This window comes from Equus asinus, chromosome 24 (assembly GCF_041296235.1).
Source record: "Equus asinus isolate D_3611 breed Donkey chromosome 24, EquAss-T2T_v2, whole genome shotgun sequence".
Taxonomy (NCBI): domain Eukaryota; kingdom Metazoa; phylum Chordata; class Mammalia; order Perissodactyla; family Equidae; genus Equus; species Equus asinus.
In genome coordinates, this window is record NC_091813.1 from 46,785,788 (window position 1) to 46,808,988 (window position 23,201).

Consider the following 23,201-nt stretch of genomic DNA (forward strand, 5'->3'; position numbering starts at 1 on the left):
GGCCTGGAAAAGACTGATATTAAATATCAAGTCTTTGAAGGGGAGAAAAACCAGTTGTTTTCTATTTTACAGAAGACCAAATAAGAAGGCCTTTCTTGGGCTCAGGCTTGTCCTGCAGCCAGAGAGTAGAGTGTGTGTGTCCCAGGTGCTCTTGATTGGAAGAGGGATTATGTACTGAGATAGGTGACAGGGAGAGTGTCCTTGAGGAGGGGCTGTTTGGTTCAGCCACACTACTCCCAGACCAATTGTCCTAAATGTCACTCTGCCAAGTCCCACACTCAGCAAGCTTTCCACACCATCTGCAATGCACTTTGCCTCTTTTCCCCACACGCCCTGTCTACTTTACTCCCCACACTGGCACCCCTGCACCTGAAAGCACAGCGCAAACCCCCTGTTCTGTGACTCCTCCCCACACACTGACGTCCTCTTCACCTCACCTAACCCTACCCCATTGTGACCACTAGTGGTACTGGACGCTTAACACATTATCATAACATTCTTTCATTTGCTAACTGTCTCCTTTATGTCTGCCTTCTCTCTTCAGCCTGGTTCTAAGCTTCCTATGGAACAAGATGGTGCCTCGTGTCCACCGAACTGTCAGATACGAACAGTACATAATACAAGTTTACAATATGTTTCTTTACTGATGGGACATCAAAAATGGAGTGGCTTTCCTTTGGGTTGTTGATTCCTGCTTTAAAATGTGTGATGGCCAATGACTTCCTGGGGTAACCTTGAGGAAGCTTTTGTATCTCTCTGTGACTGCATCAGTGCTCCATTTCTGATGTACAAGATGGAAGCAGTATAGTGTGAGGGTTGAGAAGAGACAGACGATGTGGCTCTACTCTCGGTTCCACTATTGGCTTCTGCACTTCCCACTTGCATGACTTTGGAAATGTTACTGAAACTCTCAAAGTTTTATTATCTTCATTTGTAATATATGGCTAACAAGCCTGCTTCCTATTGTGGTTGTGAGGATTAAAATGAGTTAACATGGAAAAGGCATATCCTAATGCCAGGCATGAAGTAAGTACTCGATAAATGATCATTATTATTATTATTCCAGCACCTAAATTATTCTCTGTTACGTGGACATTCTGGGAGGCACAATGTGCTGGATATCTTCCATTTGTCTCTCCAGACTTCTACTAAAATCCATAGCTCCTGGCAAGCCAACTTCTCCACATAGCTGCTGTTAAGGGCTGAATTATGTCCCTCCCAAGTTCGTATGTTGAAGTCTTAACCCCCAGTGCCTCAGAATGTGACTGTATTTGGAGATAGGGCCTTTAAAGAGATAATTAAGGTAAAATGAGGTCATACAGGGCCCTTATCAAATATGACTGCGGTCCTTATAAGAGGAGATTAGGAGACACAGAGGAAAGACCAGGCAGAGAGAGAAGATGGCTATCTACAAGCCAAGGAAGAGGCCTCAGACTGAAACCAACCCGGCTGAAACCTTGATCTTGGACTTGTAGGCTCCAGAACTATGAGGAAATAAATTTCTGTTGTTTGAGCCCCCCAGCCTGTGGGACTTTATGGCAGCTCTAGCCAACGAATACAGCCTCCTCTTCGGGCTGCAGTAACCACCGTTCGCTGGCCCCTTTAGACCTCGGGGTGCTAGCAACAACCTGCTTTTATTAGTCCCAGGCTATTGCACTATTCTCGGTGGATTCCCTAAAACTTACCTAGAGCTTTGAAATAGTCCCTTCGTTAAACTCTCCTTAAAGTACCCATTCAGTTTTTTTCTCCACTAAGGGGATCTTGCTGTATCAGTATAGTAACTTAGCTGTCCAGGACGGTGCTCTGAGATTCTACCACGAGGCTTCATAGTGATGAGGGGTCAAGGACAGATTTAGATTCTGTCTAAGCAGCTGCTGATTGTTAAGGTCACAAAAACCTGTCTTCCTCTCCAGTAGCAGTCAGTATACTTTTTTTTTTTTCGAGGAAGATTAGCCCTGAGCTAACTACTGCCAATCCTCCTCTTTTTGCTGAGGAAGACTGGCCCTGAGCTAACATCCATGCCCATCTTTCTCTACTTTATACGTGGGATGCCTACCACAGCATGGCTTTTGCCAAGCAGTGCCATATCCATACCCGGGATCCGAACCGGCGAACCCCAGGCCGCCAAGAAGCGGAACGTGCAAACTTAACTGCTGTGCCACCAGGCCGGCCCCTCAGTATGCTTATTTAGAAATGACCAACAGTAAGATCTTTTCTAAATGTTGGCCTTATGTCCTGTAATTTTATTTTATGTCATGGTTACCACAGTGCTTTCTTATTCCAGAAATGAGAAATTGAAATGTTGGTCATGATATAGTCATGAAGTTGGAGTGTATAAATTGTATTCTTTTTTTAAAACTTCCAGACACTCCCATTTTTTTAAAAAAAAAATTACAGAATAAGGGAAAAATTCAAATAAAAACTGTTAAATAATGCTAAATAATCTTTAAAATGGACCTTTAGTCACTGTTTCCCTCTTTATCCTTCAACATTCCTATTTGTAGATATTTCCCTTAATTATTCACCACTCTCTAGAATTTGCTGTCACTAAATACCCAGAGGTGGGATCTGGGAAGGAAAAGAAGTGGTCTCAATGTTAAGGAAAGCCAGCTCTCCGAGCAGCCCCCTGTGGTATTTTCTTTATCCCAAAGAAAAACGTACATGGCTTTGAGCTGTGCTGTGTCAAGGCACTGCAGGGGGACTTGAGAAGTGTGTGCTTCCTGAGAGTTCTTGGGCCAGGATCCCAGTGAACCGCAGGGCTGGGTTGTCTGCCTCCCCTAGAACCCGACCAGAGCAGCCGAGAACCCGGCCTCACAGCCCCGGCCTGCATTGAGGTGTGGAACGGCAGCTGTGCATGCGGGGCACCCAGGCTGCAGGCTTCTCCTTCCAACCCCACAGGCCAGTGCGGACCGAAAGGACCGTGCAAAATAAGCAGGTGATGCGGGGAAGCCTGCAGCCGTCTGCATCACCAGAAGCACAACCAAAGCAGCACGACTGGTGGAAAGGGGCAAAGGTACAAGGTGCAGCGCGAGCCTGGCGCTTCCTTCCGCCTGCGCATGTGGTCGGCATAACACCGTCCGGCTACCCCGGGGTGCTCAGGCTCACTCAAAAAGCATGCTGGGAAACAATGCTGGAGACTTTGGACAGCTTAAACTCTAGAAAATAACTGCCTAAACCCATAAGCATTTAGTTCATAACCACATAAATCAAATAATATAATTTAAAACATCAACAGCTATTTATCCTATTTCTCCTTTTGTTTTACTTTTCATTGTACTCTCTTTAATTGTTCAGTTCTCTTGGGGTAAAATACTTACAGCAGTTTGGAAGCCATTTGCCAACAAAAATTTCACAAATTTCACCACCTCCACGGCTGTGTCCATAGAGTAAGTGATGAAGACTTTCCCTAAGAGAGATTTTTTTACATTTATTAGAAACGAGTAAAATTATTTTACCCTGAACACACTTGTAAATTGCATGCAATGTCTTTTGTCCTTCTAGAATAATAAAGGGAAACCTCAGGATGGTTTAGGACATAGATTCACAGGCCCAAAGGGGCAGTGGGGTCTGTGCAAGGGAGGGCAAACTGCTCAGGGTCCACGGAAAGAAGAGGCACAGGGGAGAGCACTGGCAGGCGAGACGAGCCAAGGAGGTCTTCTGAAAAACCACATGATGCATTAAGAAAAAATCCATCACCCAGAACCTGCGGGTCTTCAAGATCAGGCCACCACCTGGTTTCTTAGAGACGCTTGGCACCGTGCCCAAGGAATACTCACAGCAAGCCAAGAAGCTCAGCCTTGCTGAGGGGCCACCCAGCCGTGTCCTCTTTTGATCTCATGATGCTCTCTGCTGCCCTGAACTCTTGCTTGACAAGAGCAAGTGAGGGGAGAGGGAGGAAGTGGTTCCCTATCCCCTCCATCCCCCCATCCACTTACAGGCGAGGGAAAGGCCAGGAAGTTGGAGCAGATTAAAGTGCAGCTCAGAAATGTTAGTGAGAACTTCAGCAGCTTGAAGGAGAGACACCACCTCTGGGGGGTCCAGGGTCACTGACTCCCTCGCTCCTCCCTAGGTCAGCTGGAGTAACAGATGGTAGCACACGCACAAGCTTAACCCAGGCAGGATGAAAACCAGTGTTTTCTCAGGCTAAAGTCTTGGGGAAATTACCTGGCTAGCATGTTAACGTGATAGACGAATAATCTCTGTGTTAGTTTTTAGTCTCGAATGGATTGGCTAAAATCCCAGGAAGCCCCCAGGGCAGAAGGTAGAGAAGAAAGGGGGGTTGGAGCGAAAATTTGAGTCAATATGTATTCATCTATGCTTAGGCTCTTTTTTTTGAAACATACCTCTTAAGTGGAACTGTGTATGGTGGTCATATTGACTCACTTACGGAGCTTGGCAAATTGATGGCATTCCATTTATTTTCTTCTCAACACTTAATATTCAGCCAATTCCTACGTAAGAATTTTAGGACTTCCTTTACAGATTATGGTAAGATAAATATGATCCAGAGACTGATATCAGGGCTATATCCTACACAGGGCAGCACCTATTCTCCAGAAATGCTCAAAATTAAATTGTATAAGATTTGAAGAAGATTAAAGAACTCTTTTGAATGAAAAATAACAATGGATCATTGTCATAGAAAATTTTCAGAGTCCTAAATGACTAAAGAGCACACATCCTTCAAGAGGAATTAACAAATGCAAAGGGCTTAATTTTTAAGTTTGGTTCAAAGAGGCGCCCAGATTTGGAAAGCACTTACTAGAATTACCTGAGCTTCTCTAGCAAGCACAACAGAATATCACAATTTCACAAGCAGTGACTGTTTTCTTAAGATTTCTGGAACTTACTGTCCTGACTGACCTTAATATGAGAACAGTTTGGTGAGATTTCAATATTTCTGGTTCTGGCTGCAAAATGTGGAAAAAGAATCATCACCTGACACTTAGTCGAATGTTTCTTTAAATAAAAGCCTTAGTTTGCATTGGGTTGTAAAACAGTATGGAGAATGTGAGCTGCTTTTTCCAAACAAGATTGCTCATTCCTACAGGAAATGACCTCGTTCTTGATGGCTGTTGCTAATTTATGGTGAGACGCTAGGTCCCTGGCCAATACCACATGGACATCCAATCAATTTCCTCAGGGACAAGTCCAGTCAAGAGCATCATTTAGAAGAGGGAAAAGTGTTGGGGTTATTTGTTATTGGAGTATATGTTTCAGAAAACCTAATAGTAAGCACTTTGTGAGTAGCATTGCTGGTAGTGTCAGAATCACTAAAAGCACTCATACAAAATGCTGGTTACTTTTTAAGCAAAAAACAAAAAAGTAAATTTTATTTCACTGTGTCTGTGAGAAATATCCAAGATTGTGGATGAATAGTCATCAAATACTCTCAAAGTAGAAAACCTGACAAGAATGAAAAAACAAGATTGCAAAGAACTTACGCAATTCTTCTGGCAAATTGCTTGTTTTCAGAGTTCCTCTGGCGGGAGGGTTACTAGGGGGTCTAGGCACAGCCGCTGGGGATGGAGCCTGGGGACCCTGTGGTCTCAACTCTGCAGGACACTCCAAGGACTCCTCAGGAGCTCCAGCTCTGTTAGGTGGCTGGTTATAGAGCTGGTCCCTGGAAAGGAAGACGTTTACATGAAATTTTCCTTTTTCACAAAGGCAAACCTAGAGGGACAGAAAGCCTGTAAGAACTTTGGGAAGATACCAATGAGTTCTCTCTCTCCTCTGCTTCCATTTCTTTTCTGAGCCAGAGGAACGAGGGGTGCTCCATGGGTTTCAGTCAATAAGCAGTTTGGCCGGCTGCCATAAGTACAGGCCCGTGCTAGGGGTTGAAAGAGGGAAGCTGGACTTGATTTCTCCATTCAAGGACTGTCTAATTGGGAAGATCAGTCTCACGGACAAGGCAGACTAAGTCACCAATAAAACAAACTAGTAGAATGGGTGACATACAAGGTTGGTGTTACAGGCATTCAGATAATAAGACAGGATTTCTAGATAGATAACAGTTCATTATGTACCAAAAGGTAGAAAAGGCTTTGTAGGTTTAAAGGTATTTATGTTGTTAATATATGGATGAAAGTCTGATTTTGAAGCTCACTCCTTTAAAGAAGTTTCTACCACATTGTCATAGGGCACCTTCATTATTTTTTTGGTTGCCAGTATTCCGATGAACATTCTGCTGAGAACAATCAGACGCACTCATGTGTGATTTGGAAAGTAGCAGGAAGTGGACACCACCCTTGTGCCACTTCTGTGGTTTCTGTTGGAAAGTGCTGTCACGAGGTGCTGAGTTCCTCAGGAAGCATCCCAGTGTCCTTTTATCAGCTTCGCAGTGTCAAGGTCAGGGCATGGGCATCCATTTTTGGCCAGTACAGATCTACTAGGCACAGAATGGACCCAACAGCTGCAGCGGTGGCAGCTTCCTGATTCTGCATGGTACTATGGCAGCATGGCCTAGAATGGAGAGTTCCATGGGGCTTTCTGATCCTCTGCCTCTCTGACCATGACAGAGGAAGAAGCTTCTTGGGTGTCCTGTTCTGTGGTGTTGCTCTGGGATCATTCCTAGAAGCCCAGCCTAAAGCTCGCTGCTGCAACCTCCAACAATTTTGTAAGCACCTGATTCCCTGTATTAACTCTCTTCTGCTTAAAATAGCTTGAGTTGTTTCTGTTTTCTGTAAGTGAATCCTTACTGACAGGGGGTCTACAACCGTAGTGTTTTATTTCCTTAAAAAACTCTGAAGCAAATGCAGCAGTATGTTAACATTTTAAAAATGTAGGTAGTGGAAACATGGATGTTTGTTATTTGTTGTGTGTTTGAGATTGTTTATATTATAAATTTAAAAATGTTTTGATTACAAAATCTATCTGTATATGCCAGTTTTTATAAATTGTTGCTTATGTTTTCATATTTTTACCCAAAAGAGTAATCAAAAATTCTGAAAGTCTTATGTAACAGATTATAAAATAAAGTTACACAGAATCTCAAATATACTATATTTCTAAAATATGAATGTTTGAGGAAGTTATTTTTATTTTATATTTTTATTACTATATGGAAAAAATTCCTATAAAATATGCCTTCATTTAATGGTGATCCAGTTCCATATCCTTTTTGCATTAAATCTCTTTATACCCAAAGTTGCTTAGTTGTTATAGAAGACAATTGCTCATTTGATAAAGAAATGTTAAGGTCTTGATAATATTCAAAAACTTCCATATAAAAACAATATCATGAAGATTAATGACTGAGTAAACTTTCTGAATTAAGGTGCTCTTTCAGATTTTCAGTATCAGGAGAATTAGCTTCATTGCCTAAACTTATTTTTCATTATCCTAAAATAATAAATCCAAGGAGACCAGAGCAGGCTTGAATTGATGTTACAAAAGCAATTATTCTGTACTATATTTGCAATTCTTCTGTAAATCTAGAATTATTTCAAAATAAATGTTTATTTTAAAAATTACTATGGCCTCCCCTATTCAACACCAAACGTGTTTCATAAAGATGCTTAAGTTTTGTTTGTTTTCTTGGAATTTTAGATATTTCTTCTGCAAGAGTGCTTATCTGTCTGTAAAATCATATTTTACTTAATTCCATTATTTAAACTCCATGTAATTTTGTTTTAAAAAAATAAGGGACCTGTCTGGAAAGAAAATCTGAGGACTTGTGAGCTTTTGAATAAAGAGGAAACAGAGATCTGCTATTGTAAATAGAGTGGGCTTTTTTCTTTCAATAAACGTTTTGAGCTAATTATCAATTTCTATATTTCTGAGAATCTGCTTTAATAGGACCTTCATACTGATTCTCAAAACAGAATATAGTTTTATTTTGAGTGGTATATAAAGGTTATGCTTGAACAAGAGCAAACATTTCATCTACGCTCTTTCTAATTTTGTCATAAATTAGGAAGCTCTATTTACATGAGTTTTTCATATATATTTTAGATCCATAAATTCAGAGAAAAGGAAAACTTGAAGAGTCAAAAGAGAACAATGAGGAGAAAAATGATTACAGTCATGTGTCACTTAACGACGGGGATATGTTCTGAGAAATATGTCATTAGGTGATTTCATCGTTGTGCGAACATCATAGAATATACTTACACAAACCTAGATGGTATAGCCTGCTACACACCTAGGCTATGCTCCTGATCTTATGGGACCACCATTGTACATGTGGTCTGTCATTGACTGAAATGTCATTATGCGGTGCATGACTATAAAGCATTAGACAACTGAAGTCAAGAGAAACCAGAATTGTTTTCCTGGAATAAGTATAGGAAAGACCTAATAATCATGTTCAGCGTGAGTGAGTGCTTTTATTACAAAAGAAAATAGCTTATTTTAAATTTCTATTGAGAACTAATTAAATTTAAAATTTCAAAGTAAGAAATGTGCTTAAACAGGTATAGAAACTAAGGGTCTAAAAAGGACCTTCCTAACAGCGGAAGTCAGTCATCATAAAAATAAAGATCTCTCTCATGGACTAAAAGGCCAGGTGACCTGAAAGTAAAAGAAGTGGGGAGTGACTTAGCATCTTAAGAGCCTTTCCTTCAAGAGAATTTTGACTAGTCACCAGTGGCTTTATATGTCTGGTAAAGACATTCTTGTCAACCAGCTTCCATTTCCTCCTGACCTAAAAAGTCTCTGTGGGGCATTCCCCTGTGTGACTTGGTCACTGACATGGGTAGCAAAGCCACAGAGTTTTGATACATCTTGATTGCACTGGCATCATGCTTTTTCATGTTAAAAATATCTGAAAGTTGGCCCTGTCATACTTACTGATACCTCGGGAGTCCTGGGGAGGTGTTGTCTCTTTGTGCGGGCCTCTCTTCTTGGTCCCAGGGGCTAGGATAATTCAGGACGACCCTCTGCACAGGGTGCACGCCTCTCACACTGGCTCTAGGTAGGGGCTGCCCAGGCAGAGCCGGCTGGATGGCTTGCTGGTAGGCTGCTCGAGGGTAGTCGTGGCCATCTGTAGCAAAGAGAACAGGGCAGATTGATTCTAGCTCCTTCCTGAGAAAGGAGAGTAAGCTCAGTGCAGATTTTTGTCTTGATACTAACTGAGGATTCCAGATACACCTCCGTGATATCTGCCATATTTCTGTACTGTTATTTACTTGAGAGGTTTTTATTTAACTGAGTCATTGTTTTTCTTTTCCTCCTAAATATAAACATCTGTGAGTTCCTGAGTTTGGTGTTCTAATTGGAAAGCACAAAGCTCCACAGAGGCCCCTATTTTAATAAGATACTTAGGATAATCCAACCATGAAGAACCTCTCTCACACCATCATTCCTACCGTAATTCCCCAAGTTTCTAGAACAAGGCTAGGAGAAATTTTTCTCATGATAGATACAGAATCACTACTCTGTCCTTTCCTTCCCCCAAGTGGACACAACACACACACACACACACACACACACACACACACACACGCACGCATTCACCATTCCCTCTTAGAAGTAAATGAATGAAAACTTGGCTCATACCTCTGGGAAGTAGCCAACCAGTTGGCAACACTTCCTAACTTTCTTGGTCTTCTCTTGCTAAAACCTACGTGCACTTGGGGCCAGGGCAGTCAGGAGAGGGCAGGCCTTGGAGCACAGCCAGGGCTGGCGGTGACTTATATGAACGTGTAATCTAGAAGAAAGATGGTCCCAGCCAGGCCCAGAAGCAGCAGTCTGAAGGGAAGAAGGGCAGCCTACCTCACTAGGTGAGAGAAGACAACTGAAAGCCAGAGGAGGGATGCAGGGCACCCAGGAAGGGTGAGAGAGGAAGCCTCTGAGGGACCTGTCCAGGCACGAAGGGGCTCAGTGTGGGAAATCTGAGAGGAAACGGTGGGCATGCGCCTTAGGGGTGGGTCCAGCCTACAAGGGGACTGGAGAGAGCCAAGTGGGTAACCCTACAAAATAAATCACGAGCACCTCCTGGTGATCCAAGCATTGCCACCTCTGCCCAGGTAAGAAGTTGGATGATCCAGGAGGCACAGCTAGTTAGGGCAAGAAGGAACCTTGTTTTTCAAAACAATGTATTTTTTGGTCTTTTTCTTTTTCTGATTATAAAAGTCATACTCAAGTTTGGCTGCTGTGTAAGTAGGATACAAGCAAGGATGTAAAGTGAAATAAAACTAGCAAGTAAGCAAGAAAGTAACAGATAAGGTAGGTTGGAGCCAGAATGTGGGGGGTGAGAATGTGGCTTAAGAATTTTACTCTTAGTCTGGTAGTAGTCTGGAGCCATTGAAGTTTTTAGAGGAACATGCAGGGGAGTGATGGCCTCGAGGACAGGACAGAAAACAAGTAATGTGCGTGTTCACTAGTGTGGCTGGCTTCAGGTCGCCACTGTCTGGACTAAGGAAACTTGGCTGAGTGACCCTGGGAATGCGCTCTAGCCAGTCTCTCAAGCACAGTCAGATCCTCTGGATTCAATCTATTATTTGCTTTGATCCATGACACCAGCCAGATCTTTCCTGTCATGCTTCCTCTGGCAAAAGTGACCACACCCCTCCAACCCAGATGGTCTCCTGGCCCTGACCGTGACCCTTGCCCTGCTGTTGCTTAGGCTGAGTCATGGTATTAGGGGCTTGAGGAAGGCGAGGAGGATAAAAGGATCTGCCTGAGCCTTTCCCAGCCCCTGGCTGATAAAGGAGACCAGGACTTGGAGGGCATCTCTAAGAAGGGGGAGACAGGACCACAGAGACCCCTATGGTCTGGGACAAGATACACCACAGAGGTTTTGCTTTTACAGCCTTCCTGGGGCAGGTCAGATATATTCCAAGCGATCCCGATCACCAGTTGGAATTTCAAGGCAACAGGGCAGGTTGTTCTTTTTCCCCTGCTGCTCCTTTTCCCCAACTAAAAAGGGGCAAAAAGTGCCAGTGCCATCAGGTCTCCAGGCAGGGGCCAGCCCTGCTTTAGATGAGACTCACGTGAGTGGACCATTTACAAAACCAGCTGTAGCTCCACCCCTCCAGAGATCTCCCACCGCACTTAAAATCCACCCCGCGTGATCCAGTCTCTGCCCTTCTTCACCTCATCTCCTACTACGCTCTCACAAGCTCACCAAGCCCAGCTACCTGGTCGTCTTTCTTCACAAGCTCGAACACCTCAAGCTTGTCTCCAGCTCTGGGAGCGAGTTTGCCCTCTCTGCCCAGAATGGTTTTGCCCTATACCTTTATGGAACAACTGCTTGTCATTCGGGGCTCAGCTCAGCTATCACCTGTTCAAAGAGGCGCAACCCTTCACCCAGTTGCCTCATCCCATCCCCTCTATTTTATTTTCTTCATGGTGCTCATCACGTTTCTGTGTAAGTAAGCATGACGCTTACTTGTCAGCTTGTCTGCCTTCCCTACTGGCATCCAAGCTCTGTGAAGGCATGGACCGTGTCTGTTGGCCACCATGTCTCCAAGCACACTGCTGGCACACAAAGGATGCTCAAAAAATAAATGTATGAAGACTGAATGGTCACAAAGCCAACTTCACACACACAGAAAAGAGAAGCCATCTGCTTGCTAGGTCTTGGGTCTTCTAGACTGGCTACTTCTCATCTGCTGTCCATTTGGGTTATTTTTTTCAGTATCTCTTTCTGGGATTAGGAAGGAAAAGAAAAGGTAAAAGAGGAGAAACTTTGCCAGTGGCCTTGAGAGTTTTTAATGTTTGGAGCCATTTTTGCTTCCCACATCCATTAATAAGTGGCTAATAATGTTTTATTTGCTTTAAAAGGACTACTAAGCTCTAATCATAGGGTTTATTTTTTTTCCAGAGAGCGGATGTTAGTGCTGTTAATCAAAGCCTTTGAATCAAGGTCATATGATTTCTAACAGATTATTTCCCGCACAACATGTTTTTGTCTCATAGCAACAAATCATATCATTAAAATCACTAAGGCTTGTGAGCTAAGTGTTTGATTAGCTGGAACTTTCATTTCTGAAATGGCCACCTGTGGTAAAAACTTATACTGGTTTACGTGAGCAGATGAAAATGATCCACCTCATCTATTTTTAAAATTAGGTACTGACAGTAGAGTCCTCTATGCCGTCCTTTGATTGTTTAAAACAAAGAAATATTGGATATCAGAGGATCAATCAAAAATAAGCTTTCCCTTTTGTAAATGGAATTTGACTGCTTTTGTCTGGAATTTGGCTGGTTGTGTGGAAAAGTTGTTAAATGAAAACTATGCTTATCAGGTAAATGAGTACCTTTTCATTGTTCAAGTTTAATCATCCCATTCTACTCTTTTGACCAAGGCTTGCTAGTTTCGTTGGGTACTGTATCTATAATAATGGCGAGCATTTATTGAGGACTTGCCATGTGTCAGGTACTGTTCTGAGCTCTTTATTCAGGATTATGGAGTTCAGTTTTCTGTTTTCCTAAAGAAGAAGTTTAACTTAGAATAAAATCCAATTCGCTACCACGGTCCTTGCATCCTTCATCTGCTGGCATATCATTCTCGCCCTGCTCACCTTGTTCCAGCCCCACCGGCTTGCTTTTGGTACCTTAGCTACACCAAGCTCTTTGCTTCCTCAACCTTCTCATCCTGTAGATTTCAGCTCAAATGTGTCTTCCTCCAGCCATGCTATCTATTAATGTTGTTCTAACACCTAGTTATTTCCTTCAAAGCATTTATACTCTGTGCTTTTATTTGCTGATTTCTACTTATCTGTCTCTCCAGTAGACTCTGAACTCCATGAAAACTGGGCCATGTGTCATATTCACCACTGTACGCTCAGTGCCTAGCACAGGACTGGATAAATATTTGTGATAAATGATAAATGAATGAATGGTCAAGTTCTGTTTCCAAATCTCATTGACCTCCCTCCCTTCCTCCCCTCTCCCATAAGACAATTAAAGATGGCTTTTCCAAGGTTTGATATCACAAAGGCTCTACTCATGATTAGGGACCACTCCTTTCCCCAGGAAGTAGGGAACAGATTTCTTTTTATTCATTCAAAAAATATTTATTGAACCTCTATGGCTAGGCACTGGGTAAACAGAGATAAATAGGATACAGTTCCCTTGAGTAGCTCAAAATAAATGGAGAGAGAAGGAAAGAAAATCTGCGTGTCTGTGGGTGTCTGTTTTGAAACACAAACCTACACTCGTTAGTGTGTGAGAAGGACAGGCATGCAAGTGGGCAGCCACCTACATGGTAGACTTAAGAATGACTGCCCAAAAATATCTCCCCCACTGACTTGTCCTGGGTGCCTAAAATTCCATCAAGAGAGTTTATTCTGGAGGAAATGGAGAATAGAAGGCGGTGGGTGATATGATAGACAAATGATTTGTTAGCGTGGTAACTCCTCAATTCTGAGGCAGTGTTAACCACAAAACAAAAATACAGATCTTGCACAATCATAAATGGGTGCCCAGAACTGTATGTTATTTGTCAATCTTATGATCCTCTTGGCCTGGTTACACACGGTCTTCATGTTACTAGGCTTTTACCACTTGGAATTTGTAAACCAAATCCTAAACGAGGTTTTCCACTTATTGGTCAAAACATTCAACATTTTTCTTCCTTATTAAGAATGGTATTAAAAGAGTTTATGAGTGAGAAAATAAAATCTGATTTTTAAGTTGTCAAAAAAATCATGATATAATGCAGTCAGTTTAGCAGGAAACAAAATGACCAACGTAAACTGTCACAGGAACTCCCACAGCTGTAAGCAGCTGTGGGTCCTGAAAGGCAACTCCCTTCTTGATCATGTCTTCCATCTGGTTTAATTTTTTCCATACTTTTAATTGTGCATGCATGCTAGCAGACAAATAAGCACTTTTTGGCTCCATAGGAGCAATAGTAGGCATGTGCCCACAGTTTTACTTTATTCAATCTCCCTGGTAGAGAAAGCAAGAATTTTACAGTAAAATAAGGGCTCAGTCGATTTATTATATTCATTTTTTTCCAATTTATTTGCATCATGGGTTTTATTTGGTTGTGCAGCCATGATCTCTATTCTGGTAACCTTCAGTGGAAGGATTCTGAGGCCGTATGAGGCCAACTTCTCCAGGGGGTTGGGTGAGGAAGAAACATAGTCTTATTCCACTTCTTGTTTTCACCTGCTTTGAAAACTTTTTCTTTTTTTACATGAAAGGGGGGACCAGTAACCATTTTTGCTTTAACTTGCAAAGGCTAAGGTGTGCCATTTGCATGGTGATCATTATTTATTTATATTTTCATTAATGGATAAGGAAGTAACGCTCTTCTAACGCTGAGGAGAACCACGTAGCCATGGTTTCCATCTGCATGAACATCCCTTAGGTGAACAGCTCTTTTGAAGTGGTTTTGTTGGCAATTAAGTGCAGTTATAGCCCTGACATGAAACTAAGCATTTGTACACCTGCTTTGAATGCTAAAATCTGTGCCAGCAAGAGGGATCTGGAAGGAGCGGGGCACTCGACAGAGCTGGGCTGCAGGATCCACTTAAATAATAATAATAATAACTAAGAGCTGCTCATTATTGAGGGCTTAGTACAAGCCAGCCACTTTCCTAGTGCCTTTAACACATTATCCCCCTGAATCCTCGCAGCAACCTTCATGGGAACCATTGCTGTTGGAGGCTTTGCAGATGTTCTGGGCTTGTGAAGCCTAGAAGAAAAACCATAAGCCCTGGTCTTTCCTGACCAAATGGGCCCAACTGACCCTCCTTCTGTGATTGGATGCCCTGGGGAGCCAGGGCCAAGGCTCATGCAGAGTGAATTACGACAAGCCCACCTGTACACTCTCATTTCCCCTCACCTTTCTTCCTTCTTTTTAATTTTTACTTATTTTTTAATTATAAAAGTAATACTTGTTTGCTATAACAAATTTAACGAAAGTATATAAAGTTAGAAGGATACTCTCCCTGCCTCTTAATTCCCTGACCCCCACCCTCCATGATCACTGTTAACAGTTGGGGCAATTCTTCCAGACTTTTTAATGTATGTTTTTTAAACACATATATTTTTTTAAAATATCACATATGGGATCAACACTGCATCTTGCTTTTCCACTTAATCTTTTGTTTTTCCTAAAGATTGGCATCTGAGCTAACATCTCTTGCCAATCTTCTCCTTTTTTTTCCCCTCTTACCCCCAAAGCCCTCCAGTACATAGTTGTATATTCTAGTTGTAGGTCCTTCTGGTTGTGCTATGTGGGATGCTGCCTCAGCATGACCTGATGAGCGGGGCTAGGTCTGCGCCCAGAATCCAAACTGGCGAAACCCTGGGCTGCTGAAACAGAGCACACAAACCCAACCACTGGGCCATGGGCCCAGCCTCTCCACTTAATCTTTTTTATGTCAGAATGTGTATCTTATTCTATGTAACAGAGGCCTAGTAGTCCATTGTATAAATAAATCACAAATTACTTATCTGTCCTCTTATTGACAGGCATTTTAGGTGTTTTCATTTTTACTCTAATACAACAATGTTTTAGTAAGCATCCTTGTTTGTATATTTTTATATGCTCATTTAATGTTTCTACAGGATAGATTGCTACAAGTGAGACTGCTGAGCCAAAGAGGAAGCACATTTAAAACTTTGGTCAATAGTGAGATTGCCTCTGGAAGATTGTACCAATTTACACTCCTACCAAGAGTCTATGGGAGTGTTCATTTCCCCATAACCCCACTAACACTGGTGGTCTGAGGCTTCTTATCTTTGCACACCTAATTAGGAAAAAGGTATCTTTAAAAATGTTGCATATATACATTTTTCTTAAATTCAGTAATGCTCAGCTTGGTTTCATATGCTTATTGGCTGTTTATATTCTCTTCTGTGAATTGCTCCCCTCTCCCGTCTAACTTCTCTCTGCCTTTCATCACCTCTCTTCACTCCCAGGATCCTAGGCAGCAGTCTCCTCCCGCCTTCAATAGAAGGAAATAATATAGAGATCCAGGGACAGGGATCTGATGAAAGAGAGCAGGTCCTGAGGTATTAGAGACTCAAAGTGTTCCCAGCGGAGTGTTTGCATTGTTGAAGAGCCTGCCCGGAGGGGACAATGCTTACCTCCGAAGACCGGATTGCTAATGGTGCCATTTCAGGCTTCCACGGGAAAAATACTTTCAAGTGGGAAGATCTTCCTGGGACCCTCAAATTATAATGAGACAATGCTTTCTTTGTCTATCACGATGAGGCTTTCTCCTGTGAGTGGATAAAGGCAACTGCTTGGGACTTAGGAACACAAAGCCCTTGACTAAGTCTTCATACTCTACACATTAATCTAAGGAATTAACCAGAAATGCAGATAAAAACTTATGTCCATAATGTCTGTCATATCATCGCTTATCAGATCAGAAACTGGAAACTCTTCAAAATGTCCAATAATAGAGAATAGGTTAAAAACAACTTGGTAGATCCATCTGCTGAAATGCTATGCAGCATTTTTTTTTAAAAAAAAAAGATTGGCACCTGAGCTAACAACTGTCGCCAATCCTCTTTTTTTCTTTTAATTGCTTTATCTCCCCAAATCCCCCCAGTACATAGTTGTACATTTTAGTTGTGGGTCCTTCTAGTTGTGGTATGTGGGATGCCACCTCAGTATGGCCTGATGAGTGGTGCCATGTCCGTGCCCAGGATCCGAACCAGCAAAACCCTGGGCTGCCAAAGCAGAACACAAGAACTTAACCACTCAGCCACGGGGCCAGCCCCATATGCAGCGTTTTTAAATGATGCTGGAAGAAGTACACTGAATGTCACTGGAGATTATTTTAACTTTACAGTAAATATATATTCAAAGAAAAAAACCAGAAATAAATATGTCAAAACCCCAATAAGGAATTACATTTGGGTAACAGAAATATGAACGGGACTTTTGGGCATATTTCAATTTTGAGAGTGAACAAATATTACTGTTATCAGAAAAGTTAAATGCAGGTAGAATGCTTAAAAAAAAAGTAGTCTGTGGTATTCTTCTCACAAAATTAATCCCTTTTAACCTGGAAATCATTGAGAAATAAACACAACCCAGACCCTGCCACGGTTCAGTTCTCAGTGATTCATGCTGAAGGAACTCTGTCACCACACCCACCCTCCCACTCCTGGGCACTCGGAACAGGCAGTGGTGTCCACCAGCCCCAGTCAGTTGACTTCCCCAAGTCCAACACCTTGGGCCCAGTTTTCGTCCTCAGGGGCTCTTTCTCTCCAAATCCTGCTGCTTCCCCAGCTCCTGGCCTCACTCCAACCTTATGTTTGTTCTTATCTATTTCTTCTAAGTTAATTCAACTTCCTTCCTTCTTCTTCTTCTTTTTTTTTTAAATTATGAATTACTATACTGCTCCATTCACTTTTGGAAGCTTTATACTAAGTGTACATGTGCAAATACATAAATCGTGGTTGATTACAGCATTTGTAATTATTTCTATAATTTATTTTAAAGCTGGGCATCAGGCCCGTGGTCAGACTCTTATACCATTTGAACTGCCCTTTGTACAGCATTTATTTTCTAAGAAAAATGTCACATCTCACAGGCCTGTATGTAATCTGTAAAGCCCTATCATTATTTTCCAGTGGCCTCAGTAGAGATTTAATATCCAGAACTGTGATGGGCTTTTTATCTCAATCTAAGACTTTATCACTTTCAGAGATGCTTAATGCGCTGATACATATTATTCATTCATTCACTCGTTCAGAAATAATTTATTGAGAGTCTAGCGTGTGCTAATCACTGTGCTAAATGCTGGGGAATTATGGATTGAAAATATACCTTTGCTGATGTGCAAAAGTTTGCAGTCTGGCAGGAGAGGTAGAAAAGTCCCTAAGTAGGTGCCATACTGGTAGTAGGAGCCTCAACAGGCAGAGCACAAGGAAAGAGAGAACCGGAAGGAGGGACTGATCTGGGGAGGTTTCCAGAGGGACACTTGAGCTGAGTCTTAACAGACATATATCGGGGGCCAGCCCCATGGCCGAGTGGTTAAAGTTCCACACTGTCTGCTTCAGTGGCCTGGGTTTGCAGGTTTGGATCCCAGGTGTGGACCTGCTCCACTCATCAGCCATGCTGGGGCGACATCTCACATACAAAGTAGAGGAAGATTGGCACAATGTTAGCTCAGGGCTAATCTTCCTCAAGCCAAAAAAAAAAAAAGAGGAAGATTGGCAATGGATGTTAGCTCAGGGCAAATCTTCCTCACAAGCAAACAAACAAAAGGACATATGGTGATGGTTGTATAACTCTGTAAATATACTACAATTCATTGACTTGTACACTTAAAATGAGCAAAGGGTGAACCTTATAGTATGTGCAACCTTACAGGATGTTGAGATTAAATCTCAATAAAGCTGTAAAAAAAATAAAAGAGGTATAAAACTGGGTCAAACGCACAAGAAGGAGAACATCCTGGACGGAGAGAAGAACATGGGCAAATGCTTGGACATGTGAATCAGCTGGACAAGCTGAGGGGACACCAGTCCGTGGGCGTGGCTAGAACAGAAGATAGAGGCCGATGGCTCAAGTCGCCAAAGGGGTTCAAGCAAGAGAATCGGGAGCACCCTGATCTTCAATAATGGCATGAATCCAGAGTCTCAGTGACATTCTGGGCACCTTCTGATTTTTTTGACAGAAGGCCCCTTTCTCTGCCAAATCTAAGATGGGAAAGAAGCATGCAGATGGGGAAGAACCCAGATGCTCAAGAATTCAGACAACAAACAAGCTTTCTTAAAATCATTTGGCTCATCTTCCTACCTCTAGGCAGGTGAACGAACCTAGCAGAGGAATTTGTTTTTTCCTTAAAGGTTCCTGGAGAAGCGGGTCCCAAGTGGGACAGCTTTGGGCTAAGATAAAGCATTCTTCTAAAGCCCCTTGCAAATGGAACCACACATGGAAAGCCACTATGGGAAGAAGAAGGCCCTCCCTGCATTCTGTCTAGTGATGCGACGCAACGTAAAACTCACTTACATGGCGCCTGGTGATCGGGACCTCCGGGACAATGGTAATGATAGTTCCACTGAGCCTGTGGGGAGAGGTTGGGAGGCAGCATCTGTGCACATGCTGGATACCTCTGAAGTTCAAACTGATGGAACTCTCTGGACCTGAGAGGTCTGGGAAGGTCTTGGGGGTAACACACGGAGGTGAGGGGCAGGGGCCTTTCCAGCTGCCTGATGCCCAGGACATCCTGGGGCTGGGAATCATACCCCGTGTCTATTGTAGGCAGATCCGGGGCTGCTCGGTTCCTGTGGGGCTGAAGCTGGGGCTGTGGGGCCGTCTCTTGGCTCCTGCCCGAGGAGTCTACTGAGGCATTAGGCAAACTTTGGTCTGATTTGTCTGAGTCATGGCCAGTGTCAGGAGAAGCTGCTGAAAGCTGAGATCCCAGCCATTGATTACGTTTTTCCATAAATAAAAACTGATGCTCCGGCAGGAAGGCTCCAACCAAAGACTCAGACTCAGACTCAGACTCGCTGGCTGCAGAAGAGCCCGAGGGAAGATCTTTGCCCGGGTCTGGGTGTCTCCTCCAGAAGCTGTCTTCGCTCTCCTCCAGAACTTTAGTGCGCAGGCAGGTGACCTCCTGGGACACAGGGCGCCGGTGATTTGCAAGTTTCAGGGGTGGGTAAGCCTGGGAAAAGTCTCCCGAGGAATAGTGAGGGGTTTGGGGCACAGACGGGCTGTTGGGCGCCATGTTCCTTATGTTCGGAGCAGGTGGTTCTGATTCCTCTTCCGGGGAATATTGTGGGATTGATTTCAGTAACTGACTTGGGTATGGTTCTGATTCATCAACCTCCACGGGAATGCTTCGGCGCATTCTAGTTTCTGGAACAAGAGAAAACACGCCACAGCCTTAGAAGACAGATCTTTTCATGGAGTCCTCACTTTATGACCTTAAGAGACCTCGTTCAAGATGTGGTTTAAATTAACAGTCGTGTGACACCAACGTGCTTGCAGAGCCCCAATCACATAAAGCTGTTCCCTTATCCTCCAGGCAAAGGCACTGATGCTTATTAAGATATTTTTATCTGGAAGGCGATTCAAAGAATATGGCTGGACCATCGTGTGGTAGACAGCACAAGGGGAAGACACAGCTGAAAATCAAGGGCCAGAGGAAAGAGAAATTATCATAATGTGGGCTGCTTTGTGTGTGCTTGTAGATGTATAAGACATGTGTGGAGCATACACAAGACATGTGTACACTGGTTTCCTCTGAGCATGGAAATAAGCTGGGGGGGGGGGGTAGGGAGAGGGGGAATTTTCCCCTTTTGCACTTTTAAAATTTTGCTTCGTGTGACTATTGCCTCATCAAAATTTTTTTTAAAACGAAAAAGAAAGCCTGAGTTAAAAAGCACTGAAAAAAAGGTCAAAGTGACATTTTCCACCTAACAACTATAGGTTGTTTGGAGGACTTAATTCCCTCCGGCATTTTCCTGCAATTAAGGTAGCCATGCCCATCTGGTTTGTGATGTGGTAGCTGAACTTGCAGGGCTTGCTAAACGAGCCTTTAGCCCACTGAGCATTCAGCCCACAGTCCAGGTAATATTGGACTGTCTAGGAATATAAAAATAGAACTCTTAATCAACATAACAAAATGAGAAAGAAAATTAGCCTCCTCTTATCATTAGATGGGTAGAGATGATGCCCCAGGACGCCAAGGCTCCAGGGGAAGGAAGGAGGCAGGCCAGGGACAAGACAGCACAGGAGTGACTGGAGGCCTGCAGAAGGCTCCCGAGCAGGTGGAGTGGGAGGGCAGGAGTGGGGGAAAAAAGTCCCTGAGGTTCGTTCTATGCAAGCCCTGTACATAGCATCCTTCAAATTCCCTACAAAGAAAAGCAGTGGTGCCGGTGGTGGTGAATTTTTAAATTTCTATTTTAGATCCATGGAGAATTTCAGACATTTACTGAGGACTTACTGTATCTGAAATCATGATGTACATCAATTATTGTTCTAAGACAAGTTTTGAAAAAATATGAATTCACTTTCTCTTGAGCCCTGTACCCAGCCCAATGGCAACATGACAGCATGCATTTTAAAGTGCTGGACCTCGGAGCAGAGGTGGCGCTGGCAGTTTCCTACCAAATTTATCTTTACTGCCTATAGGAAGACACCTCAGCTTGCCTCTCCGTTCCCTGCCAAATGAATACTATTTAACATCTCTCGCACCCTCGCTTGGTATCAAACTTAGAAATCTGCTGCGGACAACCTTTGTACTGTTCTCTGGGACAACAGAAAACTCCTTCAGCTTCTAACTCTTGGCTGGCCCTCCCTCCGCGCCTCATTCTTCCCCTTCTCCTGGATGTCTCCTTTCTAGGCTGCTGTCCAGGCTGGGTGTGCCTCTTGTCCCTTGGCTCTGCAGAAAAGAGACCTCATCACCTAAATAGATAAAATTGATAAACCGTAAAAATGAACAGGAACCTACCCGAAACACAAATATTTCCACCATTATTTTTAAATGATTGTCATTGTTTTCCTTTCTTTCTCACAGTTTTTCTACAGCTATGAAGTGGACGTGCCATACGACATGCTCTTCAGCGGGTCCGGAAACAAAAGTGTTTTCTGAAGCACTGGCTCGAGTGTTGTGTAAGCTCCTGCCAGCGTCTGTGGGCCCACGGCTGACGGGAGGGCAAAGAGACAGGCGAGTGAGCCACCTAGCAAGAGTACCAAATTCTGTCCCCTTTCTCCTGCTATGCAGTTCGCTTCCACTGCCTGCACTCCAGGTACCGCTGACTCTTTACATTCTCCCTGGGTTTTCAACTGTGAATGCCTTAGACACGCTTCCCTTAAAAAAAAAAAAAAATTGCAAATTCTACTCTTTTGGCTGAGGAGCTTTCAGGGGCTCGGAGGAAGCTAATAAAAAAGGTGACAAGTATAGTCCTCTCATGTAACCGGAAATCTGAGGGCCATCCCATGGTGGAAATTCCACAGTTAAAACTGGTTGGAAAAGGACCAAATGGCCCCTTGGATGGTAGTAAATAAACCTGGCCTGTCACTAAACAGCCTCTCAGGAAAGCTACAGGATGGGTAATCTTTAAAAGACAAAGTGGACCCTGATGTTTTCAATGTGTCACTATCAAATATTCAAACAGCAAATTATTACTGAGCCCTACTGTGTGTCCAGCTCTATGCTGTGTATCCCCCTTCTGAGCCATAAGCTCAATTAAAAAATGTTTTATAATAGGTAATACCTACAAGTGAAACAAAATTTAAGAGGTACAAGAGAGTATACAGTGAAAGGTAATCAAAATCATTTCTACCTTCAAGTTGCTTGTGATCCAGCTCAAGAGAGAAAACTAATACGGGAAATCAAAGGCCCTACCCCAGGGCCTTTGCACTTGCTCTTTCTTCTCCTTGGAACACTCTTCCTCTGCATATCTGCATGGCTTGCTTCCTTTCTCCTTCAGGTCTTTATTCAACTGTCACTTTCTCAGTGAGGGCTCCCTGGTCACTTTCTCTACAATTCATACATGCCCCTCTTGTTCCCTTGTCTCTCATCCCTGCTTACCATCCTCTCTAGCAGTTATCACCATCATACATACTACAAAACGTATGTTATAAATACAAATACCTAAATATTCCTTGTTTGTTTATTGTCTCCTCCCTCCTCCCAGAATGTAAACATCATGAGGGCATGTTTTTGCCTATTCTGTTCACAGCTATATTCTCAGCACCATAGTAGGGGCTCAATAAATATTTGTTGAATGAATAATCGATTGATGCCTGATTCAGAGAGGGAACAGATCTGCGTAGCTGGAAGGGCCACTGACAGTGAGAATGTCAGGCTCCATTGGGGTAGCAGGGAGGATGTGATGGGCCAAGTCCTCAGAGTTCTTAAAATTATACCACATGGCAACCCTTCCTTCTTCCTTTCTTTCTTCCTTTAAGTGTCAGGCCCTAAGGTGGCCTGGGCCATGCCTAAAGAGGTCCCACCCATGGGCAGGGTTGACTTGACCCTCACTTGCAGAATAAAGGTGATTTCACCACCTCGCGGGATGGGAACACCTGCTGTTCTGCTCCAGACGGGGAGGCAGCTGGTCTGTTCGCGCATCCTCAGAGCCTCGCACAGAGCAGCGGAGGGTGGGGCACGCCTGTAGCTGCCATGTGGGCCCCTCCCAGCCCTCGACCCCACCAGAACTGGCAGAACAAACCCTGCCACCCTTCTGAGGGTGAGGGTAAGAGAATAAGTACACACAAATGCCACATCAGAGGGCCACAGGCAGATTAGTGGGTTGTGTCGGAAATGGCAGTTGTATTTTTTGGTCTTTGATGTCAGTTTTGTAAAATACCACACATTTAAAAAAAA

General features: G+C 43.3%; 1 protein-coding gene across 6 annotated transcripts in view; it reads right to left on the bottom strand.

Moving 5' to 3' along the window:
* TRAF3IP2 (TRAF3 interacting protein 2) overlaps window positions 1-23,201 on the bottom strand; it is a 40,420-nt gene that overhangs the window by 8,653 nt on the left and 8,566 nt on the right. Inside the window, exons 2-5 of one of the 6 annotated variants that reach the window (XM_014866186.3) lie at window positions 18,875-19,723; window positions 8,791-8,983; window positions 5,445-5,623; window positions 3,318-3,406 (exon numbers count right to left, since the gene is read on the bottom strand). In XM_014866186.3, the coding sequence (XP_014721672.1) occupies window positions 3,318-3,406; window positions 5,445-5,623; window positions 8,791-8,983; window positions 18,875-19,715 (1,302 nt within the window). In that variant the 5' untranslated portion in view covers window positions 19,716-19,723. Of the gene's footprint in view, window positions 1-3,317; window positions 3,407-5,444; window positions 5,624-8,790; window positions 8,984-18,874; window positions 19,993-23,201 lie in introns of all 6 variants that reach the window. The other 5 variants (XM_044757165.2, XM_070496649.1, XM_070496648.1 and 2 more) reach the window with 5 other exon arrangements.